Source organism: Salvelinus alpinus, chromosome 25, assembly GCF_045679555.1.
Source record: "Salvelinus alpinus chromosome 25, SLU_Salpinus.1, whole genome shotgun sequence".
NCBI lineage: Eukaryota > Metazoa > Chordata > Actinopteri > Salmoniformes > Salmonidae > Salvelinus > Salvelinus alpinus.
Genome location: NC_092110.1, coordinates 40,158,627 through 40,186,278, shown reverse-complemented (window position 1 = coordinate 40,186,278; position 27,652 = coordinate 40,158,627). Strand labels below are relative to the sequence as shown.

General features: G+C 46.9%; 1 protein-coding gene across 2 annotated transcripts in view; it reads left to right on the top strand.

Annotated features, from left to right (window-relative positions):
* The window catches only part of ptk2ba (protein tyrosine kinase 2 beta, a), a 51,922-nt gene extending 29,054 nt beyond the window's left edge, over positions 1–22,868 (top strand). Inside the window, exons 20-30 of one of the 2 annotated variants that reach the window (XM_071366773.1) lie at positions 1,572–1,661; positions 1,800–2,004; positions 2,187–2,289; positions 8,026–8,082; positions 8,411–8,515; positions 8,831–8,956; positions 10,033–10,071; positions 10,284–10,349; positions 21,809–21,943; positions 22,062–22,142; positions 22,407–22,868. In XM_071366773.1, coding sequence (XP_071222874.1) covers positions 1,572–1,661; positions 1,800–2,004; positions 2,187–2,289; positions 8,026–8,082; positions 8,411–8,515; positions 8,831–8,956; positions 10,033–10,071; positions 10,284–10,349; positions 21,809–21,943; positions 22,062–22,142; positions 22,407–22,613 — 1,214 coding nt within the window. In that variant the 3' untranslated portion in view covers positions 22,614–22,868. The remainder of the gene's footprint in view (positions 1–1,571; positions 1,662–1,799; positions 2,005–2,186; positions 2,290–8,025; positions 8,083–8,410; positions 8,516–8,830; positions 8,957–10,032; positions 10,072–10,283; positions 10,350–21,808; positions 21,944–22,061; positions 22,143–22,406) is intronic. The other variant, XM_071366774.1, reaches the window with a different exon arrangement.
* Positions 22,869–27,652: the final 4,784 nt, after the last annotated feature.

Below are 27,652 nucleotides of genomic sequence, written 5' to 3'. Positions count from 1 at the left end.
ACCCGTGGTAAATTCAATTGATTGGACATGATTTGGAAAGGCACACACCTGTCTATATAAGGTCCCACAGTTGACAGTACATGTCAGAGCAAAAACCAAGCCATAAGATCGAAGGAATTGTCTGTAGAGCTTCGGGACAGGATTGTGTCAAGGCACAGATCTGGGGAAGGGTACCAAAACATTTCTGCTGCATTGAAGGTCCCCAAGAACACAGTGGCCACCTGAAGAAGTTTGGAATCACCAAGACTCTTCGTAGAGCTGGCCGCCCAGCCAAACTGAGCAATCGGGGAGAAGGGCCTTGGTCAGGGAGGTGACCAAGAACCCGATGGTCACTCTGACAGAGCTCCAGAGTTCCTCTGTGGAGACGGAAGAACCTTCCAGAAGGACAACCATCTCTGCAGCACTCCACCAATCAGGCCTTTATGGTTGAGTGGCCAGACGGAAGCCACTCTTCAGTAAAAGGCACATGACAGCCCGCTTGGAGTTTGCCAAAAGGCACCTAAAGACTCTCAGACCATGAGAAACAAGATTCTCTGGTCTGATGAAAGCAAGATTGAACTCTTTGGCCTGAATGCCAAACGTCACATCTGGAGGAAACCTGGCACCATCCCTACGGTGAAGCATGGTGGTGGCAGCATCATGCTGTGGGGATGTTTTTCAGCGGGAGGGACTGAGAGACTAGCCAGGAACGAGGGAAAGATGAACGGAGCAAAGTACAGAGATCCTTGATGAAAACCTGCTCAAGACCTCAGACTGGGGCAAAGGTTCACCTTCCAACAGGACAACGACCCTAAGCACACAGCCATGACAATACAGGGGTGGCTTTGGGACAAGTCTCTGAAGGTCCTTGAGTGGCCCAGCCAGAGCCCGGAATTGAACCCGATCGAACATCTCTGGAGAGACCTGAAAATAGCTGTGCAGCGACGCTCCCCATCCAACCTGACAGAGCTTGAGAGGATCTGCAGAGAAGAATGGGAGAAACTCCCCAAATACAGGTGCGCCAAGCTTGTAGCGTCATACCCAAGAAGACTCAAGGCTGTAATCGCTGCCAAAGGTGCTACAACAAAGTACAGAGTAAAGGGTCTGAATACTTATGGAAATGTGATATTTCAGTTTTTATTTTTATTGTATTGTTTGCAAAAATGTCTAAAAAGCCTGTTTTTACTTTGTCATTATGGGGTATTGTGACATCATTGTGGGGTATTGTGACGTCATTGTGGGTTATTGTGACGTCATTATGGGGTATTGTGATGTCATTACGGTGTATTGTAATGTCATTATGGGGTACTGTGTGTAGATTGAGGAAAAAAATAACAAATGTAATTTGTAGAATAAGGCTGTAACATAACAAAATGTGGATAAAGTCAAGCGGTCTGAATACTTTCCGAATGCACTACCTACAACTACACACACACACACACACACACACACACACAATTACATACAAATATACACACACACACACAATTACACACACACACACACACACAATTACATACAAATACACACACGCATAAACACTTCCAAAGCTGCGTTCAGATGCTTAAACAAATAGTGTGTTTTCTCTGCAGCGTCTCTTAGCAGATTACCTATCAAATGGATGGCCCCAGAATCCATCAACTTCAGACGTTTCACCACAGCTAGTGATGTCTGGATGTTCGGTGAGTCACTCATCGTTCAATGGTTTGTGTTCCTTTGTTTGTTCGTAATAACGAGGTGTGTGTATTCGTAACATTGTGGTGTGTGCGTGCGCATGTGTGCGCTTGTAATAACGAGGTGTGTGTGTGTGTGTGTTGCAGGGGTGTGTGTGTGGGAGGTGATGTCCCTAGGTCAACAGCCGTTCTTCTGGTTGGAGAACGGGGAGGTGATCAACCAACTAGAGGGTGGTGTCCGTCTGCCCAAACCCTCCCTCTGTCCCCCAACCCTCTACACACTTCTCACACACACCTGGAGTTACGACCCACACACACGACCCTCCTTCACAGAGCTGGTCTGCAAGCTCAGGTACATACACAAATACACACACACACACACCCACACCCACACCCACACCCACACCCACACACACACACACACACACACACACACACACACAGCCACACGCAATCATTGCATGCTAGCAGCAGAAATACATGACAGGTATGTGTGTAAATGTTAGACTTTAAAGTGTGTGTGTGTGTGTGTAGTGATATTCACAGGATGGAGAAGGAGCAGGAGGGAGAGAGGATGAGACAGAGAGCTCGATCCATGACACCATACGACTCCAAGACCACCGAGCCCCCACCCAAGGTAGTAAACACCCACACAGAGGAGGAGTAAACACACCCACACAGAGGAGGAGTAAACACACCCACACAGAGGAGTAGTAAACACACCCACACAGAGACGTAGTAAACACACCCACACAGAGGAGTAGTAAACACACCCACACAGAGGAGTAGTAAACACACCCACACAGAGGAGGAGTAAGCACACCCACACAGAGGAGGAGTAAACACACCCACACAGAGACGTAGTAAACACACCCACACAGAGGAGTAGTAAACACACCCACACAGAGGAGTAGTAAACACACCCACACAGAGGAGTAGTAAACACACCCACACAGAGGAGGAGTAAGCACACCCACACAGAGGAGGAGTAAACACACCCACACAGAGGAGTAGTAAACACACCCACACAGAGGAGTAGTAAACACACCCACACACAGAGGAGTAGTAAACACACCCACACAGAGGAGTAGTAAACACACCCACACAGAGGAGTAGTAAACACACCCACACAGAGGAGGAGTAAGCACACCCACACAGAGGAGGAGTAAACACACCCACACAGAGGAGGAGTAAGCACACCCACACAGAGGAGGAGTAAACACACCCACACGGAGGAGGAGTAAACATACCCACACAGAGGAGTAGTAAACACACCCACACAGAGGAGGAGTAAACACACCCACACACAGAGGAGTAGTAAACACACCCACACAGAGGAGTAGTAAACACACCCCCACACAGAGGAGTAGTAAACACACCCACACGGAGGAGGAGTAAACACACCCCCACACAGAGGAGTAGTAAACACACCCACACAGAGGAGTAGTAAACACACCCCCACACAGAGGAGGAGTAAACACACCCACACAGAGGAGTAGTAAACACACCCACACAGAGGAGTAGTAAACACACCCACACACAGAGGAGTAGTAAACACACCCACACGGAGGAGGAGTAAGCACACCCACACAGAGGAGGAGTAAACACACCCACACAGAGGAGTAGTAAACACACCCACACAGAGGAGTAGTAAACACACCCACACAGAGGAGTAGTAAACACACCCACACAGAGGAGTAGTAAACACACCCCCACACAGAGGAGTAGTAAACACACCCACACGGAGGAGGAGTAAGCACACCCACACAGAGGAGGAGTAAGCACACCCACACAGAGGAGGAGTAAACACACCCACACAGAGGAGTAGTAAACACACCCACACAGAGGAGGAGTAAACACACACACACAGAGGAGTAGTAAACACACCCACACAGAGGAGTAGTAAACACACCCACACGGAGGAGGAGTAAGCACACCCACACGGAGGAGGAGTAAGCACACCCACACAGAGGAGGAGTAAACACACCCACACAGAGGAGTAGTAAATACACCCACACAGAGGAGTAGTAAATACACCCACACAGAGGAGTAGTAAACACACCCCCACACAGAGGAGTAGTAAACACACCCACACGGAGGAGGAGTAAACACACCCACACAGAGGAGTAGTAAACACACCCACACAGAGGAGTAGTAAACACACCCCCACACAGAGGAGTAGTAAACACACCCACACAGAGGAGGAGTAAACACACCCACACAGAGGAGTAGTAAACACACCCACACAGAGGAGTAGTAAACACACCCACACAGAGGAGTAGTAAACACACCCACACGGAGGAGGAGTAAGCACCCCCACACGGAGGAGTAGTAAACACACCCACACGGAGGAGGAGTAAACACACCCACACAGAGGAGTAGTAAGCACACCCACACAGAGGAGGAGTAAACACACCCACACAGAGGAGTAGTAAGCACACCCACACAGAGGAGGAGTAAGCACACCCACACAGAGGAGTAGTAAACACACCCACACAGAGGAGTAGTAAGCACACCCACACAGAGGAGGAGTAAACACACCCACACAGAGGAGGAGTAAACACACCCACACAGAGGAGTAGTAAACACACCCACACAGAGGAGTAGTAAACACACCCCCACACAGAGGAGTAGTAAACACACCCACACGGAGGAGGAGTAAACACACCCACACGGAGGAGGAGTAAACACACCCACACGGAGGAGTAGTAAACACACCCACACGGAGGAGGAGTAAGCACACCCACACAGACACACCCACACAGAGGAGTAGTAAACACACCCACACAGAGGAGTAGTAAACACACCCCCACACAGAGGAGTAGTAAACACACCCACACAGAGGAGGAGTAAACACACCCACACAGAGGAGGAGTAAACACACCCACACAGAGGAGGAGTAAACACACCCACACAGAGGAGTAGTAAACACACCCCCACACAGAGGAGGAGTAAACACACCCACACAGAGGAGGAGTAAACACACCCACACAGAGGAGTAGTAAACACACCCACACAGAGACGTAGTAAACACACCCACACAGAGGAGGAGTAAACACACCCACACAGAGGAGTAGTAAACACACCCACACAGAGACGTAGTAAACACACCCACACAGAGGAGGAGTAAACACACCCACACGGAGGAGGAGTAAACACACCCACACAGAGGAGTAGTAAACACACCCACACAGAGGAGGAGTAAACACACCCACACAGAGGAGTAGTAAGCACACCCACACAGAGGAGGAGTAAGCACACCCACACAGAGGAGTAGTAAACACACCCACACAGAGGAGTAGTAAGCACACCCACACAGAGGAGGAGTAAACACACCCACACAGAGGAGGAGTAAACACACCCACACAGAGGAGTAGTAAACACACCCACACAGAGGAGTAGTAAACACACCCCCACACAGAGGAGTAGTAAACACACCCACACGGAGGAGGAGTAAACACACCCACACGGAGGAGGAGTAAACACACCCACACGGAGGAGTAGTAAACACACCCACACGGAGGAGGAGTAAGCACACCCACACAGAGGAGGAGTAAACACACCCACACAGAGGAGTAGTAAACACACCCACACAGAGGAGTAGTAAACACACCCCCACACAGAGGAGTAGTAAACACACCCACACAGAGGAGGAGTAAACACACCCACACAGAGGAGGAGTAAACACACCCACACAGAGGAGTAGTAAACACACCCCCACACAGAGGAGGAGTAAACACACCCACACAGAGGAGGAGTAAACACACCCACACAGAGGAGTAGTAAACACACCCACACAGAGACGTAGTAAACACACCCACACAGAGGAGGAGTAAACACACCCACACAGAGGAGTAGTAAACACACCCACACAGAGACGTAGTAAACACACCCACACAGAGGAGGAGTAAACACACCCACACGGAGGAGGAGTAAACACACCCACACAGAGGAGTAGTAAACACACCCACACAGAGGAGGAGTAAACACACCCACACGGAGGAGGAGTAAGCACACCCACACAGAGGAGTAGTAAACACACCCACACAGAGGAGGAGTAAACACACCCACACAGAGGAGTAGTAAACACACCCACACAGAGGAGTAGTAAACACACCCACACAGAGGAGGAGTAAGCACACCCACACAGAGGAGTAGTAAACACACCCACACAGAGGAGGAGTAAACACACCCACACAGAGGAGGAGTAAACACACCCACACAGAGGAGTAGTAAACACACCCACACAGAGGAGGAGTAAACACACCCACACAGAGGAGTAGTAAACACACCCCCACACAGAGGAGGAGTAAACACACCCACACGGAGGAGGAGTAAACACACCCACACGGAGGAGGAGTAAGCACCCCCACACAGAGGAGGAGTAAACACACCCACACAGAGGAGGAGTAAACACACCCACACAGAGGAGTAGTAAACACACCCACACAGAGACGTAGTAAACACACCCACACAGAGGAGGAGTAAACACACCCACACAGAGGAGTAGTAAACACACCCACACAGAGACGTAGTAAACACACCCACACAGAGGAGGAGTAAACACACCCACACGGAGGAGGAGTAAGCACACCCACACAGAGGAGTAGTAAACACACCCACACAGAGGAGGAGTAAACACACCCACACAGAGGAGTAGTAAACACACCCACACAGAGGAGTAGTAAACACACCCACACAGAGGAGGAGTAAACACACCCACACGGAGGAGGAGTAAGCACACCCACACAGAGGAGTAGTAAACACACCCACACAGAGGAGGAGTAAACACACCCACACAGAGGAGTAGTAAACACACCCACACAGAGGAGTAGTAAACACACCCACACAGAGGAGGAGTAAACACACCCACACAGAGGAGGAGTAAACACACCCACACAGAGGAGTAGTAAACACACCCACACAGAGGAGTAGTAAACACACCCACACAGAGGAGTAGTAAACACACCCACACAGAGGAGGAGTAAACACACCCACACAGAGGAGGAGTAAACACACCCACACAGAGGAGTAGTAAACACACCCACACAGAGGAGGAGTAAACACACCCACACAGAGGAGGAGTAAACACACCCACACAGAGGAGGAGTAAACACACCCACACAGAGGAGTAGTAAACACACCCACACAGAGGAGTAGTAAACACACCCACACAGAGGAGTAGTAAACACACCCACACAGAGGAGTAGTAAACACACCCACACAGAGGAGTAGTAAACACACCCACACAGAGGAGTAGTAAACACACCCACACAGAGGAGGAGTAAACACACCCACACAGAGGAGTAGTAAACACACCCACACAGAGGAGTAGTAAACACACCCACACAGAGGAGTAGTAAACACACCCACACAGAGGAGTATGAAGTTGGCTTTAGCTTGTTCAGATAGGTTCCCAATCTTCCAACATCAAAACTAGCTACCAAGAGGCAATTTCAGGCTATCTATCAAGCTTGTCTAACTATCTTAGCTGGCAAGGTTGGTAGTTTTTTTTTTTTTAAAGTAACCACCAGTCAGGAGGATAAAGATAGCTCAAGAGCTATGCTTAGATATGCAAAAAAAAAAAAAATTGTGTGTGTCTGACTGACTGACAAATTCTCCAACCACCCGCAAGCCGTCCTCACGTCCACACACACAGATGATATACTCCCATGCACACAGCCTAACTCTCTCTCCTTCTCCTCTCTCTCTCTCTCCTTCTCCTCTCCTCCTCTCTCTCTCGTCCTCCTCTCCTCCTCTCTCTCCTTCTTCTCTCCTCCTCTCTCCTCTCCTTCCTTCTCCTCTCTCTCTCTCCTTCTTCTCTCCTCCTCTCTCCTCTCCTTCCTTCTCCTCTCTCTCTCTCCTTCTCCTCTCCTCCTCTCTCTCTCCTCCTCTCTCTCTCCTTCTTCTCTCCTCCTCTCTCTCTCTCCTTCCTTCTCCTCTCCTCTCTCCTCTCCTTCTCCTCTCCTCCTCTCTCTCCTTCTTCTCTCCTCCTCTCTCTCTCTCTCCTTCCTTCTCCTCTCCTCTCTCTCTCTCCTTCCTTCTCCTCTCCTCTCTCCTCTCCTTCTCCTCTCCTCCTCTCTCTCCTTCTTCTCTCTCTCCTTCCTTCTCCTCTCCTCTCTCCTCTCCTTCTCCTCTCCTCCTCTCTCTCCTTCTTCTCTCCTCCTCTCCTTCCTTCTCCTCTCTCTCTCTCCTTCTTCTCTCCTCCTCTCTCCTCTCCTTCCTTCTCCTCTCTCTCTCTCCTTCTCCTCTCCTCCTCTCTCTCTCCTCCTCCTCTCCTCCTCTCTCTCTCCTTCTTCTCTCCTCCTCTCTCTCTCTCTCCTTCCTTCTCCTCTCCTCTCTCTCTCTCTTTCTCCTTCTCTCTCTCTCGTAGCCATCAAGGAAACCTGGTTTCCAGAGCAACACCCTCAGACCTGGCATGAGAATACAGGTAGCTCAACGGTTTGTGAAAGTGGAGTAAGACCTGCTATGCACTGTCCTGTAGCGCTGTCCTGTAGCGGTGTCCTGTAGCGCTGTCCTGTAGCACAGTTCAGGGTATACATATACAGTCTACTGTGTGACTGGTACTGGTCTACATTTTCATGTTAATACAGACTGTGTGTTAGCTAGTTCCATTTAGTGTGAGATTGTGTGTGCACAGCATTTCCTGCCGCTAGCATGTGACTTTAAAGTAGCTGTGGCGCATAGCTTTTGTTTTTATGGCTGTGTGTGTGTGTGTGTGTGTGGTGTGTGTGTGTGTGTGTGTGTGTGTGTTTTAGCTACCTGGCTCTCTGTGTGCCAGCTCTCCTGTTCTTGCTAGCCCCCCCAGGGCCTGTGATGTCACCACAGCCTATCCTATGTCTCCACGGCGATGCAGTGTCGGGGTAAGACCCGTAACCATGACTTCACTACATGGCCAAGCTGTTATAACCGTCCTATTATAAAGTTAGGGTTCATAATCAGATGTTTAAGACGGTTTCTGATTTTGCAATTTGGCCACATAGTGATGACCGATTAACCTCTCCGCTGCTTCCTGTTGAAATGCATTGTGGGTAGTTGAGCTGCCTGTGCAGTATGGGGATCTAGCTGTACTCAAGGCCTATAGACAGATGTTTTCAAACATCGCAACATGGCATCAAACAGGTGTGTGTGTGTGTGTGTGTGTGTGTGTGTGTGTGTGTGTGTGTGTGTGTGTGTAGGAGCCATGTGGGGAGGGGGATGCGAGGTCTGTCTGGGAGAGGGAGAGGGTGGAGGATACTCTTCGTCGACAAAGAGAGGACATGCTGACAGACAGCCGGTGGCTGGAGCAGGAGGAGAAACACCTGGTAAGAATACAGACATACAGACAGACAGACAGACAGACAGACTTTTTGTATACAGACACATAGACAGACAGACAGACAGACAGACAGACAGACAGACAGACAGACAGACAGACAGACAGAATTTTTGTATTCAGACACAGACAGAGAGACAGACTTTTTGTATTCAGACACAGACAGACAGACAGACAGAATTTTTGTATTCAGACACAGACACATAGACAGACAGACAGACAGACAGACAGACAGACAGACAGACAGACAGACAGACAGACTTTTTGTATACAGACAAATAGACAGACACACAGACAGACAGACTTTTTGTATACAGACACATAGACAGACACATAGACAGACACATAGACAGACAGACAGACATACTTTTTGTATTCAGACACAGACACATAGACAGACAGACATACTTTTTGTATTCAGACACAGACACATAGACAGACACATAGACAGACACATAGACAGACAGACAGACAGACAGACAGACAGACAGACAGACTTTTTGTATTCAGACACAGACACATAGACAGACACATAGACAGACACATAGACAGACAGACAGACAGACAGACAGACAGACAGACAGACAGACAGACAGACAGACAGACAGACTTTTTGTATTCAGACACAGACACATAGACAGACACATAGACAGACAGACAGACAGACAGACACATAGACAGACAGACAGACTTTTTGTATTCAGACAGATACAGATGCTTACTAATACTTGATTTGACCAGTATTGTCGCAGCAAAATAATCCTGCAGCAACAGGATGTGAACATTTAGTCCATAATGTTGATGGGTGGTTAGGCTGTTAGCTGGCCAACAGTAGGTCACATGAAAAGTACGACACTGTTAATATAGCCATGTGTTAGTGTGGATTTCACTGAATTTATGTACATCATGAAGCTCATCTACATTTCGTGCGGGGGCAGGAAAATTCTCAGCAATGATAGTGATCGAATTAAGATCCTACATTTTGCAACATTCTTTATTCCTGAATGGACGCACGGTCAGCACTTCCCCGTTTCTAATGTATTTCTAATGTACGTGTCCTTGCAGGATCCTGTGCAAGTTCAACAGGAGTTCAGAACAGCTATGGTATGTTGTATTAGTAGTTGTTGTATTGGTTATGCCAGGATTCAATCCGATCGCACGTTATCGACAGTGCAAGTCTTAAAGGCAAAGACCACATTCACAGAAAACACTGCATTATGTCGGCTCAATCGGAAAATGACCTTTTAAATGACTGATTGTCCAAATCCGCCATCGGATTGAATCCCGGCCTCAGTTTTTCCTGTTGTCGTCTACAGCACGAGGAGGAGCCAGCAGACGAAGCCACACCTCCGGACAAACCACCAAAGGCCTCGGCTCCACAGGTAACAACAAGCAGCCATTATAAAGCTGTCCTTCTCTTTTAAACTGGTTTCAAATATTTCACTTCCATGTTATAAACTGGGTGGTTCTATCCTTGAATGCTGATTGGATGACAGCCGTGGTATATCAGATCGTATACCATGGGTTATGATAAAATATTTATTTTGACTGCTCTAATTACGTGGGCAACCAGTTTATAATAGCAATAAGGCATTGTGTTGTGCCTAAGAACAGCCCTAGCTGTGGTATATTGGCCGTATACAGTTGAAGTCGGAAGTTTACATACACTTAGGTAGGAGTCATTAAAACTCGTTTTTCAACCACTCCACAAATTTCTTGTTAACAAGCTTTAGTTTTGGCAAATCATTTCAAAAGTATCTATATCCACTGTAAAACATGTCCTTTATCGACATAACTCCATAAAAAAGCCATAAAAAAGCCAGACTACGGTTTGCAACTGCACATGGGGACAAAGATCGTACTTTTTGGAGAAATGTCCTCTGGTCTGATGAAACAAATATAGAACTGTTTGGCCATAATGACTATCATTATGTTTGGAGGAAAAAGGGGGAGGCTTGCAAGCCGAAGGACATCATCCCAACCGTGAAGCATGGGGGTGGCAGCATCATATTGTGGGGGTGCTTTGCTGCAGGATGGACTGGTGCACTTCACAAAATAGATGGCATCATGAGGAAGTAAAATTATGTGGATATATTGAAGCAACATCTCAAGACATCAGTCAGGAAGATAAACTGTGTCGCAAATGGGTCTTCCAAATGGACCCCAAGCATACTTCCAAAGTTGTGGCAAAATGGCTTAACCTTTCACGAGCCTCTACCCCGGGTCCGGGATCACCCCCCACCCCCCCCACACACTGATTAGCATAGCTAGCATAGCTTCACAAGTAGATAGTAGCATCTAAATATCATTAAATCACAAGTCCAAGACACCAGATGAAAGATACAGATCTTGTGAATAAAGCCACCATTTCAGATTTTTAAAATGTTTTACAGGGAAGACACAATATGTAAATCTATTAGCTAAACACGTTAGCAAAATACACAATTTCTTTGTCCACCATTTTTTCTCTCCACCAGTAGCTATCACCAATTCGGCTAAACTAAGATATTGATAGCCAATAACCAATAAAAAACCTCATCAGATGACAGTCTGATAACATATTTATGGTATAGGATAGGTTTTGTTAGAAAAAAGTGCATATTTCAGGTAGAAATCACAGTTTACAATTGCACCGACCATCACAACTCGACTAGAATTACTATAGAGAGCAACGTGTATGACCAATTTACTCATCATAAAACATTTCATAAGAATAGACAAAGCATAGCAATGGAAAGACCCAGATCTTGTGATTCCAGACAATATTTCAGATTTTCTAAGCGTTTTACAGCGAAAACACAATAAATCGATAAGTTAGCATACCACATGTGCAAACGTTACCAGAGCATCGATTCAAGCCAAAGAGAGCTATAACGTAATCATCGCCAAAATATATTAATTTTTTCACTAACCTTCTCAGAATTCTTCCGATGACACTCCTGTAACATCATTTTACAACATACATATAGAGTTTGTTCGAAAATGTGCATATTTAGCCATACAAAACCGTGGTTAGACAATGAAAATACTGGCAAATCAAGCCTCAAAATGTCGGACGTCATCTTTCAGAGTGATCTAGTTTAATCGAAAGCTAATCATATACTTGACTAAAAAATACAGGGTTGACAGGAATCGAAAGACAAATTAGTTCTTAATGCAACCGCTGATTTACATTTCTAAAATTATCCTTACTGTGCAATACAGGGTTCGCCAAGTGAAGCGATAACAAACAAAATGGCGGATTATGCGTTTAAAATATTTCGACAGAACAACGATTTATCATATTAAATATTTCTTACTATGAGGTGATTTTCCATCAGATTCTTGGGCAATGTATCCTTTCTTGGGTCTAATCTTCTTTTGGTCGATAGATGTCCTCTGTCCTTCGAAATGTCCACTAACATCGACCGAGACCCCGAAACGTGACCAAAGCTTCAAAGTGCACGACAAAGAAATTCCTCAAAATCGCACTAAACGGATATAAATTGCTATAAAACGGTTCAAATTAACTACATTATGATGTTTTTAACAACTATAACGACTAAAAACATGACCGGAGAAATATCACTGGCTAAACAACCATTTGGAAAGAGGCAAGTCCGATGTTCATCTTGCGTAAAACGCGCGAAGGGAAAGGACGGTACTTCCACGTCTTCTTGTTTTATAGTGGCTCTGATTGTGCAATCGACTCCATTCAAAGCGTGATGACGTACTGACACCCAGAGGAAGACGTAGGCAGTGTCGGTTTCTCTATATCATTTTCAGGCACCTTAAAACCGACCCCAGATCAGGGGTCAAAATTTCTGAAATCTGACTCCCTGTCAGGAAAAGTGCTGTAGAAGTAGTTCTGTACCACTCAGAGACAAAATTCCAACGGCTATAGAAACTAGAAAGTGTTTTCTATCCAATAATAACAATAATATGCATATTGTACGATCAAGAATTGAGCACGAGGCAGTTTAATTTGGAGACCAAAAAATGCTAATGCGGAACAGCACCCCCTATAGTTGCAAGAAGTTATTAAGGACAACAATGTCAAGGTATTGGAGTGACCATCACAAAGCCCTGTCCGCAATCCTATAGAAAATGTGTGGGCAGAACTGAAAAAGCATGTGCGGGCATGGAGGCCTACAAACCTGACTCAGTAACACCAGCTCTTTCAGGAGGAATGGGCCAAAATTCACCCAACTTATTGTGGGAAGCTTGTGGATGTAACGGCTGTCAATGTCGTTCTCCTCCTCAGACGGGGAGGAGCATGGATCGGACCAAGATGCGGAGTAGGAGGTATTCATGATTTTAATGGCAAACCAACAAACACTACAAATAAACAAAACAACAAACGTGACTAACCTGCAACAGTCCTGTGTGGCCCAAACGCTAACACAGGAAACAAACACCCACAAAACACCAGTGAAACCCTGGCTGCCTTAGTATGACTCTCAATCAGAGACAAACGATACACACCTGTCTCTAATTGAGAATCATACCAGGCCGAACACAAAACCCAACATAGAAATACAAAACATAGACTGCCCACCCAACACTCACGCCCTGACCAATAAAGACATACAAAACAAGAGAAAACAGGTCAGGAACGTGACATAACCCCCCCCTTAAGGTGCGAACTCCGGGCGCACCAGCACAAAGTCTAGGGGAGGGTCTGGGTGGGCATCTGACCACGGTGGTGGCTCAGGCTCTGGGCGAGGTCCCCACCCCACCATAGTCACTCCCCGCTTCCGTATCCCCCTCCCAATGACCACCCTCCAACTCAACCCACCTAAATGAAGGGGCAGCATCGGGATAAGGGCCAGCACCGGGATAAGGGGCAGCAGCTCCGAGATAAGGGGCAGCAGCTCCGGGATAAGGGGCAGCAGCTCCGGGATAAGGGGCAGCAGCTCCGGGATAAGTGGCAGCAGCTCCGGGATAAGTGGCAGCTCATGACTGGGTGGCAGCTCATGACTGTAGGGCAGCTCATGACCGTAGGGCAGCTCATGACTGTAGGGAAGCTCATGACTGTAGGGCAGCTCATGACTGTAGGGCAGCTCATGACTGTAGGGCAGCTCATGACCGTAGGGCAGCTCATGACTGTCTGGCGTCTCTGGCAGCTCCTGACTGGCTGGCGTCTCTGGCAGCTCCTGACTGGCTGGCGTCTCTGGCAGCTCCTGACTGGCTGGCGTCTCTGGCAGCTCCTGACTGGCTGGCGTCTCTGGCAGCTCCTGACTGGCTGGCGTCTCTGGCAGCTCCTGACTGGCTGGCGTCTCTGGCAGCTCCTGACTGGCTGGCGTCTCTGGCAGCTCCTGACTGGCTGGCGTCTCTGGCAGCTCCTGACTGGCTGGCGTCTCTGGCAGCTCCTGACTGGCTGGCGTCTCTGGCAGCTCCTGACTGGCTGGCGTCTCTGGCAGCTCCTGACTGGCTGGCGGCTCTGGCAGCTCCTGACTGGCTGGCGGCTCTGGCAGCTCCTGACTGGCTGGCGGCTCTGGCAGCTCCTGACTGGCTGGCGGCTCTGGCAGCTTCTGACTGGCTGGCTGCTCTGGCAGCTCCTGACTGACGGACGGCTCTAGCGGCTCCTGACTGACGGACGGCTCTAACGGCTCGCGACAGACGGGCGGCTCTGATGGCTCGTGGCAGACGGATGGCTCAGATGGCGCTTGGCAGACGGATGGCTCAGACGGCGCTGGGCAGACGGATGGCTCAGACGGCGCTGGGCAGACGGATGGCTCAGACGGCGCTGGGCAGACAGATGGCTCAGACGGCGTTGGGCAGACAGATGGCTCAGACGGCGTTGGGCAGACAGATGGCTCAGACGGCGTTGGGCAGACAGATGGCTCAGACGGCGTTGGGCAGCCGGGCAGTTCAGGCACCGCTGGGCAGACGGGCAGTTCAGGCACCGCTGGGCAGACGGCAGACTCTGGCCGGCTGAGACGCACAATAGGCCTGATGCGTGGTGCCGGAACTGGAGGTACCGGGCTGAGGGCACGCACCTCAGGGCGAATGCGGGGAGGAGGAACAGGGCTCTGGAGATGCACTGGAAGCCTGGTGCGTGGTGTAGGCACTGGTGGTACTGGGCTGGGGCGGGAAGGTGGCGCCGGATATGCCGGACCGTGAAGGAGGACACGCGCTCTTGAGCACCGAGCCTCTCCAACCTTACCAGGTTGAATGGTCCCCGTAGCCCTGCCAGTGCGGCGAGGTGGAATAGCCCGCACTGGGCTATGCAGGCGAACCGGGGACACCACCTGTAAGGCTGGTGCCATGTACGCCGGCCCGAGGAGACGTACTGGAGGCCAGATACATTGGGCCGGCTTCATGACATCCGGCTCGATGCCCAACCTAGCCCTCCCAGTGCGGCGGGGTGGAATAGCCCGCACTGGGCTAAGCACGCGTACTGGGGACACCGTGCGCTTTACCGCATAACACGGTGTCTGACCAGTACGACGCCCTCTCACTCCACGGTAAGCCCGGGGAGTTGGCTCAGGTAACCAACCCGGCTTCGCCACACTCCCCTTTAGCCCCCCCCAAGAAATTTTTGGGTGAGCCTCTCGGGCTTCCAGCCTCTCTTACGTGCTGCCTCCTCATACCAGCGCTCCTGGGCTGTGGCTGCCTCCTTCTCCTCCCGAGAGCGGCGATTCTCTCCCACCTTAGCCCAGGGTCCTTCTCCGTTGAGTATTTGCTCCCATGTCCATTCCTCTTCTCTCCATTGCTTTTGTTCCTGCCTTCCTTCTCCAATCCGCTTGGTCCTGGTTTGGTGGGTGTTTCTGTAACGGCTGTCAATGTCGTTCTCCTCCTCAGACGAGGAGGAGCATGGATCGGACCAAGATGCGGAGTAGGAGGTATTCATGATTTTAATGGCAAACCAACAAACACTACAAATAAACAAAACAACAAACGTGACTAACCTGCAACAGTCCTGTGTGGCCCAAACGCTAACACAGTAAACAAACACCCACAAAACACCAGTGAAACCCTGGCTGCCTTAGTATGACTCTCAATCAGAGACAAACGATACACACCTGTCTCTAATTGAGAATCATACCAGGCCGAACACAAAACCCAACATAGAAATACAAAACATAGACTGCCCACCCAACACTCACGCCCTGACCAATAAAGACATACAAAACAAGAGAAAACAGGTCAGGAACGTGACAGTGGAAGGCTACCCGAAACGTTTGACCCAAGTTAAACAATTTAAAGGAAATGCTACCATCAATCAAATGTATTTATAATGCCCTTCTTACATCAGCTGATGTCTCAAAGTGCTGTACAGAAACCCAGCCTAAAACCCCAAACAGCAAGCAATGCAGGTGTAGAAGCACAGTGGCTAGGAAAAACTCCCTAGAAAGGCCAGAACCTAGGAAGAAACCAAGTGGATCTCCACCCGACATAGCCAGAAGAGGACTGGCCACCCCTCATAGCCTGGTTCCTCTCTAGGTTTCTTCCTAGGCATCAGAACATGGCCAAGATGTCCATAGGTGACCAGCAGGGTCAAATAATAATAATCACATTGGTTGTAGAGGGTGCAACAGGTCAGCACCTCAGGAGTAAATGTCAATTGGCTTTTCATAGCCGATCATTCAGAGTATCTCTACTGCTCCTGCGGTCTCTAGAGAGTTGAAAACAGCAGGTCTGGGACAGGTAGCACGTCTGGTGAACATGTCAGGGTTCCATAGCTACAGGCAGAACAGTTGAAACTGGAGCAGCAGCACAACCAGGTGGACTGGGGACAGCAAGGAGTCATCAGGCCAGATAGTCCTGAGGCATGGTCCTAGGGCTCAGGTCCTCCGAGAGAAAGAAAGAAAGAAAGAAAGAAGAGAAAGAGAGAGAGAATTAGAGAGCATACTTAAATTCACACAGGACACTGGATAAGACAGGATAAATACTCCAGATATTACAGACTGACCCTAGCCCTCTGACACATAAACTACTGCAGCATAAATACTGGAGGCTGAGACAGGAGGGGTCGGGAGACACTGTGGCCCCATCCGACGATACCCCCGGACAGGGCCAAACAGGCAGGATATAACCCCACCCACTTTGCCAAAGTACAGCCCCCACACCACTAGAGGGATATCTCCAACCACCAACCTACCATCCTGAGACGAGGCCGAGTATAGCCCACAAAGATCTCCCACACGGCACAACCCAAGGGGGGGAGCCAACCCAGACAGGAAGATCACGTCAGTGACTCAACCCTCTCAAGTGACACACCCCTCCTAGGGATTGCATGAAAGAGCACCAGTAAGCCAGTGACTCAGCCCCTGTAATAGGGTTAGAGCCAGAGAATCCCAGTGGAGAGAGGGGAACCGGCCAGGCAGAGACAGCAAGGGCGGATCGTTGCTCCAGTGCCTTTTCGTTCACCTTCACCACCCTGGGCCAGACTACACTCAATCAGAGGACCTACTGAAGAGATGAGTCTTCAATAAAGACTTAAAGGTTGAGACCGAGTCTGCGTCTCTCACATGGATAGGCAGACCATTCCATAAAAATGGAGCTCTATAGGAGAAAGCCCTGCCTCCAGCTGTTTGCTTAGAAATTCTATGGACAATAAGGAGGCCTGCGTCTTGTGACCGTAGCGTACGTGTAGGTATGTACGGCAGGACCAAATCGGAGAGATAGGTAGGAGCAAGCCCATGTAATGCTTTGTAGGTTAGCAGTAAAACCTTGAAATTAGCCCTAGCCTTAACAGGAAGCCAATGGAGAGGATAGCACTGTAGTAATGCGATCAAATTTGTTGGTTCTAGTCAGGATTCTAGCAGCCGTATTTAGCACTAACTGAAGTTTATTTAGTGCTTTTTCCGGGTAGCCAGAAAGTAGAGCATTGCAGTAGTCTAACCTAGAAGTGACAAAAGCATGGATAAATGTTTCTGCATCATTTTTGGAGAGAAAGTTCCTGATTTTTACAATGTTATGTAGATGGAAAAAAGCTGTCCTTAAAACAGTCTTGATAGGTTCGTCAAAAGAGAGATCAGGGTCCAGAGTAACGCCGAGGTCCTTCAGTTTTATTTGAGACGACTGTACAACCATCAAGATTAATTGTCAGATTCAACAGATGATCTCTTTGTTTCTTGGGACCTAGAACAAGCATCTCTGTTTTGTCCAAGTTTAATGGAAGCTGAAATGTCTGAAACACAGGCTTCAGGGAGGGCATTTTTGGGGCTTCACCATGTTTCATCGAAATGTACAGCTGTGTGTCATCCGCATAGCAGTGAAAGTTAACATTATGTTTCCGAATGACATCACCAAGAGGTAAAATATAAATATATATATATATAGTGGTCCTAAAACGAAACCTTGAGGAACACGGAATTTTACAGTTGATTTGTCAGAGGACAAACCATCCACAGAGACAAACTGATATCTTTCCGACAGATAAGATCTACACCAGGCCAGAAAATATCCATGTAGACCAATTTGGGTTTCCAATCTCTCCAAAAGAATGTGGTGATCGATGGTATCAAAAGCAGCACTAAGATCTAGGAGAACGAGGACAGATGCAGAGCCTCGGTCTGACGCCATTAAAAGGTCATTTACCATCTTCACAAGTGCAGTCTTAGTGATATGATGGGGTCTAAAACCAGACTGAAGCATTTCGTATACATTGTTTGTCTTCAGGAAGGCAGTGAGCACAGCTTTTTCCATTTTTTTTGAGAGGAATGGGAGATAGTTTTTTATATTTTCTCGGTCAAGTATTGGCTTTTTCAAGAGAGGCTTTATTACTGCCACTTTTAGTGAGGTTGGTACACATCCGGTGGATAGAGAGCCGTTTATTATGTTCAACATAGGAGGGCCGAGCACAGGAAGCAGCTCTTTCAGTAGTTTATTTGGAATAGGGTCCAGTATGCAGCTTGAAGGTTTAGAGGCCATGATTATTTTCATCATTGTGTCAAGAGATATAGTACTAAAACACTTGAGTGTCTCCCTTGACCTTGGTCCTGGCAGAGTTGTGCAGACTCAGGACAACTGAGCTTTGGAGGAATACGCAGATTTAAAGAGGAGTCTGTCATTTGCTTTCTAATGATCATGATCTTTTCCTCAAAGAAGTTCATGAATTTATCGCTGTTGAAGTGAAAGCCATCCTCTCTTGGGGAATGCTGCTTTTTAATTAGCTTTGCGACAGTATCAAAAATAAATTTTTCCTCAATTAACTTCTTATGGGCAGGTGGGAGGGTAGTGTGAAATTGCAGAGCGCGAAATCCAAAAGACAGTATTATAAATATTTTACTTTCATAAAACCACAAGTGTAAACATCAAAATAAAGCTTAACTTCTTGATAATCCAGCCGCTGTGTCAGATTTTTAAAAAGTACGGCGAAAGCAAACGATGCGATTATCTGAGGACATCGCCCCGCTTACCAACACATGAAAAACATATTTCAACCAGGCAGGTGTGACACAAAAGTCAGAAATAGCGATATAGAAAATGGCTTACCTTTGATGATCTTCTTCTGTTGGCACTCCAAAAGGTCCCAGTTACATTACAAATGGTCCTTTTGTTCGATAATGTCCTTCTTTATATCCATAAAAACTCAGTTTAGCTGGCGCGCTTCAGTCAATAATCCACCCAGTTTCCCTCCATCAAAATGCATACAAAATGAATCCCAAACGTTACTCATAAACTTTTCCAAACAAGTCAAACAACGTTTATAATCAAACCTTCGGTACCCCAATACGTAAATAAACGATCAAATTTAAGACTGAGTATCGTTATTGTCTTTACCGGAGAAAAATACCAAAGAACGCGCTCTCTTCCACGCGCTTGGAAACACTACAGACAAAATGGGAGCCACCTAGAAAAACTACAATTTCTGTCTCATTTTTCCAAAAACCAGCCTGAAACTCTTTCTAAAGACGGTTGACATCTAGTGGAAGCCCTAGGAACTGCAATCTGGGAGGACTTGGCCTTATAATAAAAGTGATCGCCATTGAAAATAGTGGTAGGCTGATTCTTTTTTTTTGGGGGGGGGGTTTGTCTTTGGGGTTTCGCCTGCCATATCAGTTCTGTTATACTCACAGACATAATTTTAACACTTTTAGAAACTTTAGAGTGTTTTCTATCCAAATCCACCAATTATATGCATATCCTAGCTTCTGGGCCTGAGTAACAGGCAGTTTACTTTGAGCACGCTTTTCATCCTGACAAAACACTGCCCCCTACCCCAGAGAGGTTAAGCCATGTTTCATTCAGGCCAATCACATCAACATGATGATCAGTGATTAATTAATTGACTATAACTGCCTTGGAAGTGAGGGATCTAACATTAAGTAGCCCTATTTTGAGATGTAAGGTATCACAATCTCTTTCAATAATGGCAGGAAAGGAGGAGGTCTTTATTCCAGTGAGATTGCTAAGGCGAACACTGCCATGTTTGGTTTTGACCAACCTAGATCGAGGCACAGACACGGTCTCAATGGGGATAGCTGAGCTGACTACACTGACTGTGCTAGTGACAGGCTCCACTAAGCTGGCAGGCTGGCTAACAGCCTGCTGCCTGGCCTGCACCCTATCTCACAGTGGAGCTGGGGGAGTTAGAGCCCTGTCTAGGTTCATAGATAAGATGAGAGTACCCCTCCAGCTAGAATGGAGTCCGTCACTCCTCAACAGACCAGGCTTGGTGGGTGAGTCCCAGGCTTGGTTGGTGAGTCCCAGAAAGAAGGCCAATTATCTACAAATTCTATCTCTTGGGAGGGGCAGAAAACACTTTTCAACCAGCGATTGAGTTGTGAGACTCTGCTGTAGAGCTCATCACTCCCCCTAACTGGGAGGGGGCCAGAGACAATTACTCAATGCGACACATCTTTCTAGCTGATTTACAGGCTGAAGCTATGTTGCGCTTGGTGACCTCTGACTGTTTCATCCTAACATCGTTGGTGCCGACGTGGATAACAATATCGCTATACTCTCTACACTCGCCAGTTTTAGCTTTAGCCAGCACCATCTTCAGGTTAGCCTTAACGTCGGTAGCCCTGCCCCCTGGTAAACAGTGTATGATCGCTGGATGATTCGTTTTAAGTCTAATACTGTGGGTAATGGAGTCGCCAATGACTAGGGTTTTCAATTAGTCAGAGCTAATGGTGGGAAGCTTCGGCGTCTCAGACCCCGTAACGGGAGGAGTAGAGACCAGAGAAGGCTCGGCCTCTGACTCAAGACTCGCTGCTTAATGGGGAGAACCGGTTGAAAGTTTCTGTCGGCTGAATGAGCGACACCGGTTGAGCATTCCTACAGCATTTCCCTCCAGAAGCCATGAGAAAGTTGTCCGGCTGTGAGGACAGTGCGAGGGGATTTATACTAACGTTAATATCTGTACTTACTGGTGGCACAGACGCTATTTCATCCTTTCCTACACTGAAATTACCCTTGCCTAACGATTTGCGTCTGAAGCTGGGCTTGCAGCACAGCTATCCTCACCGTAAGGCGATCGTTCTCTTGTATTTTATGAGTACAGCGACTGCAATTAGAAGGCATCATGTTAATGTTACTACTTAGCTTCGGCTGGTGGAGGTTCTGACGAACCATTACCAGATACCAATCGAGTGTATGTAAACTTCTGACCCACTGGGAATGTGATGAAAAAAATAAAAGCTCAAATAAATCATTCTACTATTATTCTGACATTTAACATTCTTAAAATAAAGTGGTGATCCTAACTGACCTAAGACAGGGACTTTTTACTAGGATTAAATGTCAGGAATTGTTAAAAACTGAGTTTAAATGTATTTGGCTAAGGTGTATGTAAACTTCCGACTTCAACTGTACCACACGGGGGGTGCCTTATTGCTTAAATAGATACCTTACCGATAGCTGATTGGTTGGACCGAGTTTATTGACAGATGTGTGTGTTGACCAGCCTACAGCCACGGCAGAGCTCGACAGGACAGATGACCAGGTGTATGTGGGTGTCATGGCGATGGTGAGAGATGTGGTGCAACTGAAGAATGATGTCAACACACTGCCCCCCTCAGAATACCCAAACGCTGTCAAGGTAAGGCTTGGTGTGTTTGAGTGTCTTTGTGTGTGTGTTTGCACAGTCTTCAGTTCCAATCCCTCTGAATTTGTTTTTTTGTATCTCTCTCCTCTCTCTCTCTCTCTCTGTCTGTCAGGCCGTGGGGTTAACTCTTCGTAGTCTGATCCGTAGTGTTGATGACGTTCTACCATCACTACACAGCTCTGCCAGAACAGAGGTAACCATATGGCTCTGTTTATTATATTTACATTGACCCCAACCAAAACCAACACGGCCTCGTGCCACACAGCAGGGAACCTCTCAGGAGGATCTCATTTGCATTTCCTTGATTACTCAGAGGGGAGGGACTTCTAATTTAATGGGTTTTGAGGAGGCAAGAAATCAAGGAAATGTAATTAAGATTCTCCTCCCTCCCCCCCTTCTCTCCTCCTCCCTCCCCCTCTCCCGCCTTCCTCCTCCCTCCCCCTCTTCTCTCCTCCAGATCGAGGGAACTGAGAGGCTACTGAATAAGGATCTGGGGGAGTTAATCGCTAAGATGAGATTGGTCCAGCAGAACTCTGTGACATCACTGAAGGGGGAGTGTCAGAGGCAGATGTTGGGCGTTGCCCACACCTTGGCCCTGGACTCCAAGAACCTTCTAGATGCCGTGGACCAGGCTAGGATTAAAGCTAACCTGACCAAGCCATAAACCACACACACACCGAGGCACGTGTGGACACACACACACACACACACACACACTTCACTTCCTTCATGTACCTTATAGAACATTTTACAGATGCTGATTTAGATTTTCAGGAAGACATTTAGCAGAGCTTGTTGTCCCTATTTGAATGTCTTCTATATTTTACTGTATGGGCTTTTTTTTTTACTGTGTTTTATTGTAGATGTTTGGTACGGAGAGACAGAGAGATAGTAAATAAACAGTGTTTCATCATGGTAATCAAAGGGTGTGTGTGTGTGTGTGTGAGAGAAGCTGAGTCTCAGTGGTCTCACTGCTGAGAGACTAGATATGGCTTCCGGTCCCACTAACCACTTTTATACAGGTACATAAGCTGTGAAAAGATGCCCTGACCTTAGATAAATCACCTCTCTGCCCTCCCACCCGTACGGGAGGACAGCTCCAGCTCAGCCCAGTCAAAGCTCTTCTTTTTTCTGGCACCCAAAGGTGGAAACAGCTTCCCCCTGAAGCTAGGACAGCAGAGTCCCTGCCCATCTTCCCCCTGAAGCTAGGACAGCAGGGTCCCTGCCCATCTTCCCCCTGAAGCTAGGACAGCAGAGTCCCTGCCCATCTTCCCCCTGAAGCTAGGACAGCAGAGTCCCTGCCCATCTTCCCCCTGAAGCTAGGACAGCAGAGTCCCTGCCCATCTTCCCCCTGAAGCTAGGACAGCAGAGTCCCTGCCCATCTTCCCCCTGAAGCTAGGACAGCAGAGTCCCTGCCCATCTTCCCCCTGAAGCTAGGACAGCAGAGTCCCTGCCCATCTTCCCCCTGAAGCTAGGACAGCAGAGTCCCTGCCCATCTTCCCCCTGAAGCTAGGACAGCAGAGTCCCTGCCCATCTTCCCCCTGAAGCCAGGACAGCAGAGTCCCTGTCCATCTTCCCCCTGAAGCCAGGACAGCAGAGTCCCTGTCCATCTTCCCCCTGAAGCTAAGACAGCAGAGTTCTTTATATAAACTGTAACTCAGTAACATCTTTTAAAGTGTTGCATGTTGCACCTCGAGCTCAACTTCGACAAGATGGAACTACTCTTCCTCCCGGGGAAGGCCTCCCCGCTCCAAGATCTCTCCATCACGGTTGATATCTCCACGGTGTCCCCCTCCCAGAGTGCAAAGAACCTTGGCATAACCCTGGACAACAAAAAACCCTGTCGTTCTCTGAAAACATCAAAGCAGTGACTCGCTCTTGCAGGTTCATGCTCTACAACATCCGTAGAGTACAACTCTACCTCACACAGGAAGCGGCGCAGGTCCTAATTGAGGCACTTGTCATCTCCCGTTTAGACTAGTGCAACTCGCTGTTGGCTGGGCTCCACGGCTGTGCCATTAAACCCCTGCAACTTATCCAGAACGCTGCAGACCGCCTGGTGTTTAACCTTCCCAAATTTTCCCATGTCACCTCACTCCTCCACACACTCCACCATGGTGTTTACCTATAGAGCAATAAGAGGAACTGCCCCTCCCTACCTTCAGGCTCTGCTCAAACCCTACACCCCAACTCGAGCATTCCATTCTGCCATCTCTGGTCTCTTGGCCCTCCCACCCCTATGGGTGGGCAGCTTCCGCTCAGCCCAGTCCAAGCTCTTCTCTGTTCTGGCACCCCACTGGTGGAACCAGCTTCCCTCTGAAGCTAGGACAGCAGAATCCCTGCCCATCTTCTGAAAACATCTGAAACCCTACCTCTTCAAAATGAGTAATAATCCCCCAGCACCACCTCCCTATCCCTTGCCCCGTAAAAAAAATTAAATACAAATAGTGATCTAAATCGTGACTTTTCCCCTTACTAGCTCTGACTGCTGATAGTAACTCTGATGGAAAGTGTACTGACTAAGACTGATATGTGGTTGTCTCACCTAGCTATCTGAATATACTAACTACTGTGATATGTGGTTGTCCCACCTAGCTATCTGAAGATGAATATACTAACTACTGTGACATGTGGTTGTCCCACCTAGCTATCTGAAGATGAATATACTAACTACTGTGACATGTGGTTGTCCCACCTAGCTATCTGAATATACGAACTACTGTGATATGTGGTTGTCTCACCTAGCTATCTGAATATACTAACTACTGTGATATGTGGTTGTCCCACCTAGCTATCTGAATATACTAACTACTGTGATATGTGGTTGTCCCACCTAGCTATCTGAAGATGAATATACTAACTACTGTGACATGTGGTTGTCCCACCTAGCTATCTGAAGATGAATATACTAACTACTGTGACATGTGGTTGTCCCACCTAGCTATCTGAAGATGAATATACTAACTACTGTGATATGTGGTTGTCCCACCTAGCTATCTGAAGATGAATATACTAACTACTGTGACATGTGGTTGTCCCACCTAGCTATCTGAAGATGAATATACTAACTACTGTGATATGTGGTTGTCCCACCTAGCTATCTGAAGATGAATATACTAACTACTGTGATATGTGGTTGTCCCACCAAGCTATCTGAAGATGAATATACTAACTACTGTGATATGTGGTTGTCCCACCTGGCTATCTGAAGATGAATATACTAACTACTGTGATATGTGGTTGTCCCACCTGGCTATCTGAAGATGAATATACTAACTACTGTGATATGTGGTTGTCCCACCTAGCTATCTGAAGATGAATATACTAACTACTGTGATATGTGGTTGTCCCACCTAGCTATCTGAAGATGAATATACTAAGTACTGTGATATGTGGTTGTCTCACCTAGCTATCTGAAGATGAATATACTAAGTACTGTGATATGTGGTTGTCTCACCTAGCTATCTGAAGATGAATATACTAACTACTGTGATATGTGGTTGTCTCACCTAGCTATCTGAAGATGAATATACTAACTACTGTGATATGTGGTTGTCCCACCTAGCTATCTGAAGATGAATATACTAACTACTGTGATATGTGGTTGTCCCACCTAGCTATCTGAAGATGAATATACTAACTACTGTGATATGTGGTTGTCCCACCTAGCTATCTGAAGATGAATATACTAACTACTGTGATATGTGGTTGTCCCACCTAGCTATCTGAAGATGAATATACTAACTACTGTGATATGTGGTTGTCCCACCTAGCTATCTGAAGATGAATATACTAACTACTGTGATATGTGGTTGTCCCACCTAGCTATCTGAAGATGAATATACTAACTACTGTGATATGTGGTTGTCCCACCTAGCTATCTGAAGATGAATATACTAACTACTGTGATATGTGGTTGTCCCACCTAGCTATCTGAAGATGAATATACTAACTACTGTGATATGTGGTTGTCCCACCTAGCTATCTGAAGATGAATATACTAACTACTGTGATATGTGGTTGTCCCACCTAGCTATCTGAAGATGAATATACTAACTACTGTGATATGTGGTTGTCCCACCTAGCTATCTGAAGATGAATATACTAACTACTGTGATATGTGGTTGTCTCACCTAGCTATCTGAAGATGAATATACTAACTACTGTGATATGTGGTTGTCTCACCTAGCTATCTGAAGATGAATATACTAACTACTGTGATATGTGGTTGTCCCACCTAGCTATCTGAAGATGAATATACTAACTACTGTGATATGTGGTTGTCCCACCTAGCTATCTGAAGATGAATATACTAACTACTGTGATATGTGGTTGTCCCACCTAGCTATCTGAAGATGAATATACTAACTACTGTGATATGTGGTTGTCCCACCTAGCTATCTGAAGATGAATATACTAACTACTGTGATATGTGGTTGTCCCACCTAGCTATCTGAAGATGAATATACTAACTACTGTGATATGTGGTTGTCCCACCTAGCTATCTGAAGATGAATATACTAACTACTGTGATATGTGGTTGTCCCACCTAGCTATCTGAAGATGAATATACTAACTACTGTGATATGTGGTTGTCCCACCTAGCTATCTGAAGATGAATATACTAACTACTGTGATATGTGGTTGTCCCACCTAGCTATCTGAAGATGAATATACTAACTACTGTGATATGTGGTTGTCCCACCTAGCTATCTGAAGATGAATATACTAACTACTGTGATATGTGGTTGTCCCACCTAGCTATCTGAAGATGAATATACTAACTACTGTGATATGTGGTTGTCTCACCTAGCTATCTGAAGATGAATATACTAACTACTGTGATATGTGGTTGTCTCACCTAGCTATCTGAAGATGAATATACTAACTACTGTGATATGTGGTTGTCCCACCTAGCTATCTGAAGATGAATATACTAACTACTGTGATATGTGGTTGTCCCACCTAGCTATCTGAAGATGAATATACTAACTACTGTGATATGTGGTTGTCCCACCTAGCTATCTGAAGATGAATATACTAACTACTGTGATATGTGGTTGTCCCACCTAGCTATCTGAAGATGAATATACTAACTACTGTGATATGTGGTTGTCCCACCTAGCTATCTGAAGATGAATATACTAACTACTGTGATATGTGGTTGTCCCACCTAGCTATCTGAAGATGAATATACTAACTACTGTGATATGTGGTTGTCCCACCTAGCTATCTGAAGATGAATATACTAACTACTGTGATATGTGGTTGTCCCACCTAGCTATCTGAAGATGAATATACTAACTACTGTGATATGTGGTTGTCCCACCTAGCTATCTGAAGATGAATATACTAACTACTGTGATATGTGGTTGTCCCACCTAGCTATCTGAAGATGAATATACTAACTACTGTGATATGTGGTTGTCCCACCTAGCTATCTGAAGATGAATATACTAACTACTGTGATATGTGGTTGTCCCACCTAGCTATCTGAAGATGAATATACTAACTACTGTGATATGTGGTTGTCTCACCTAGCTATCTGAAGATGAATATACTAACTACTGTGATATGTGGTTGTCTCACCTAGCTATCTGAAGATGAATATACTAACTACTGTGATATGTGGTTGTCCCACCTAGCTATCTGAAGATGAATATACTAACTACTGTGATATGTGGTTGTCCCACCTAGCTATCT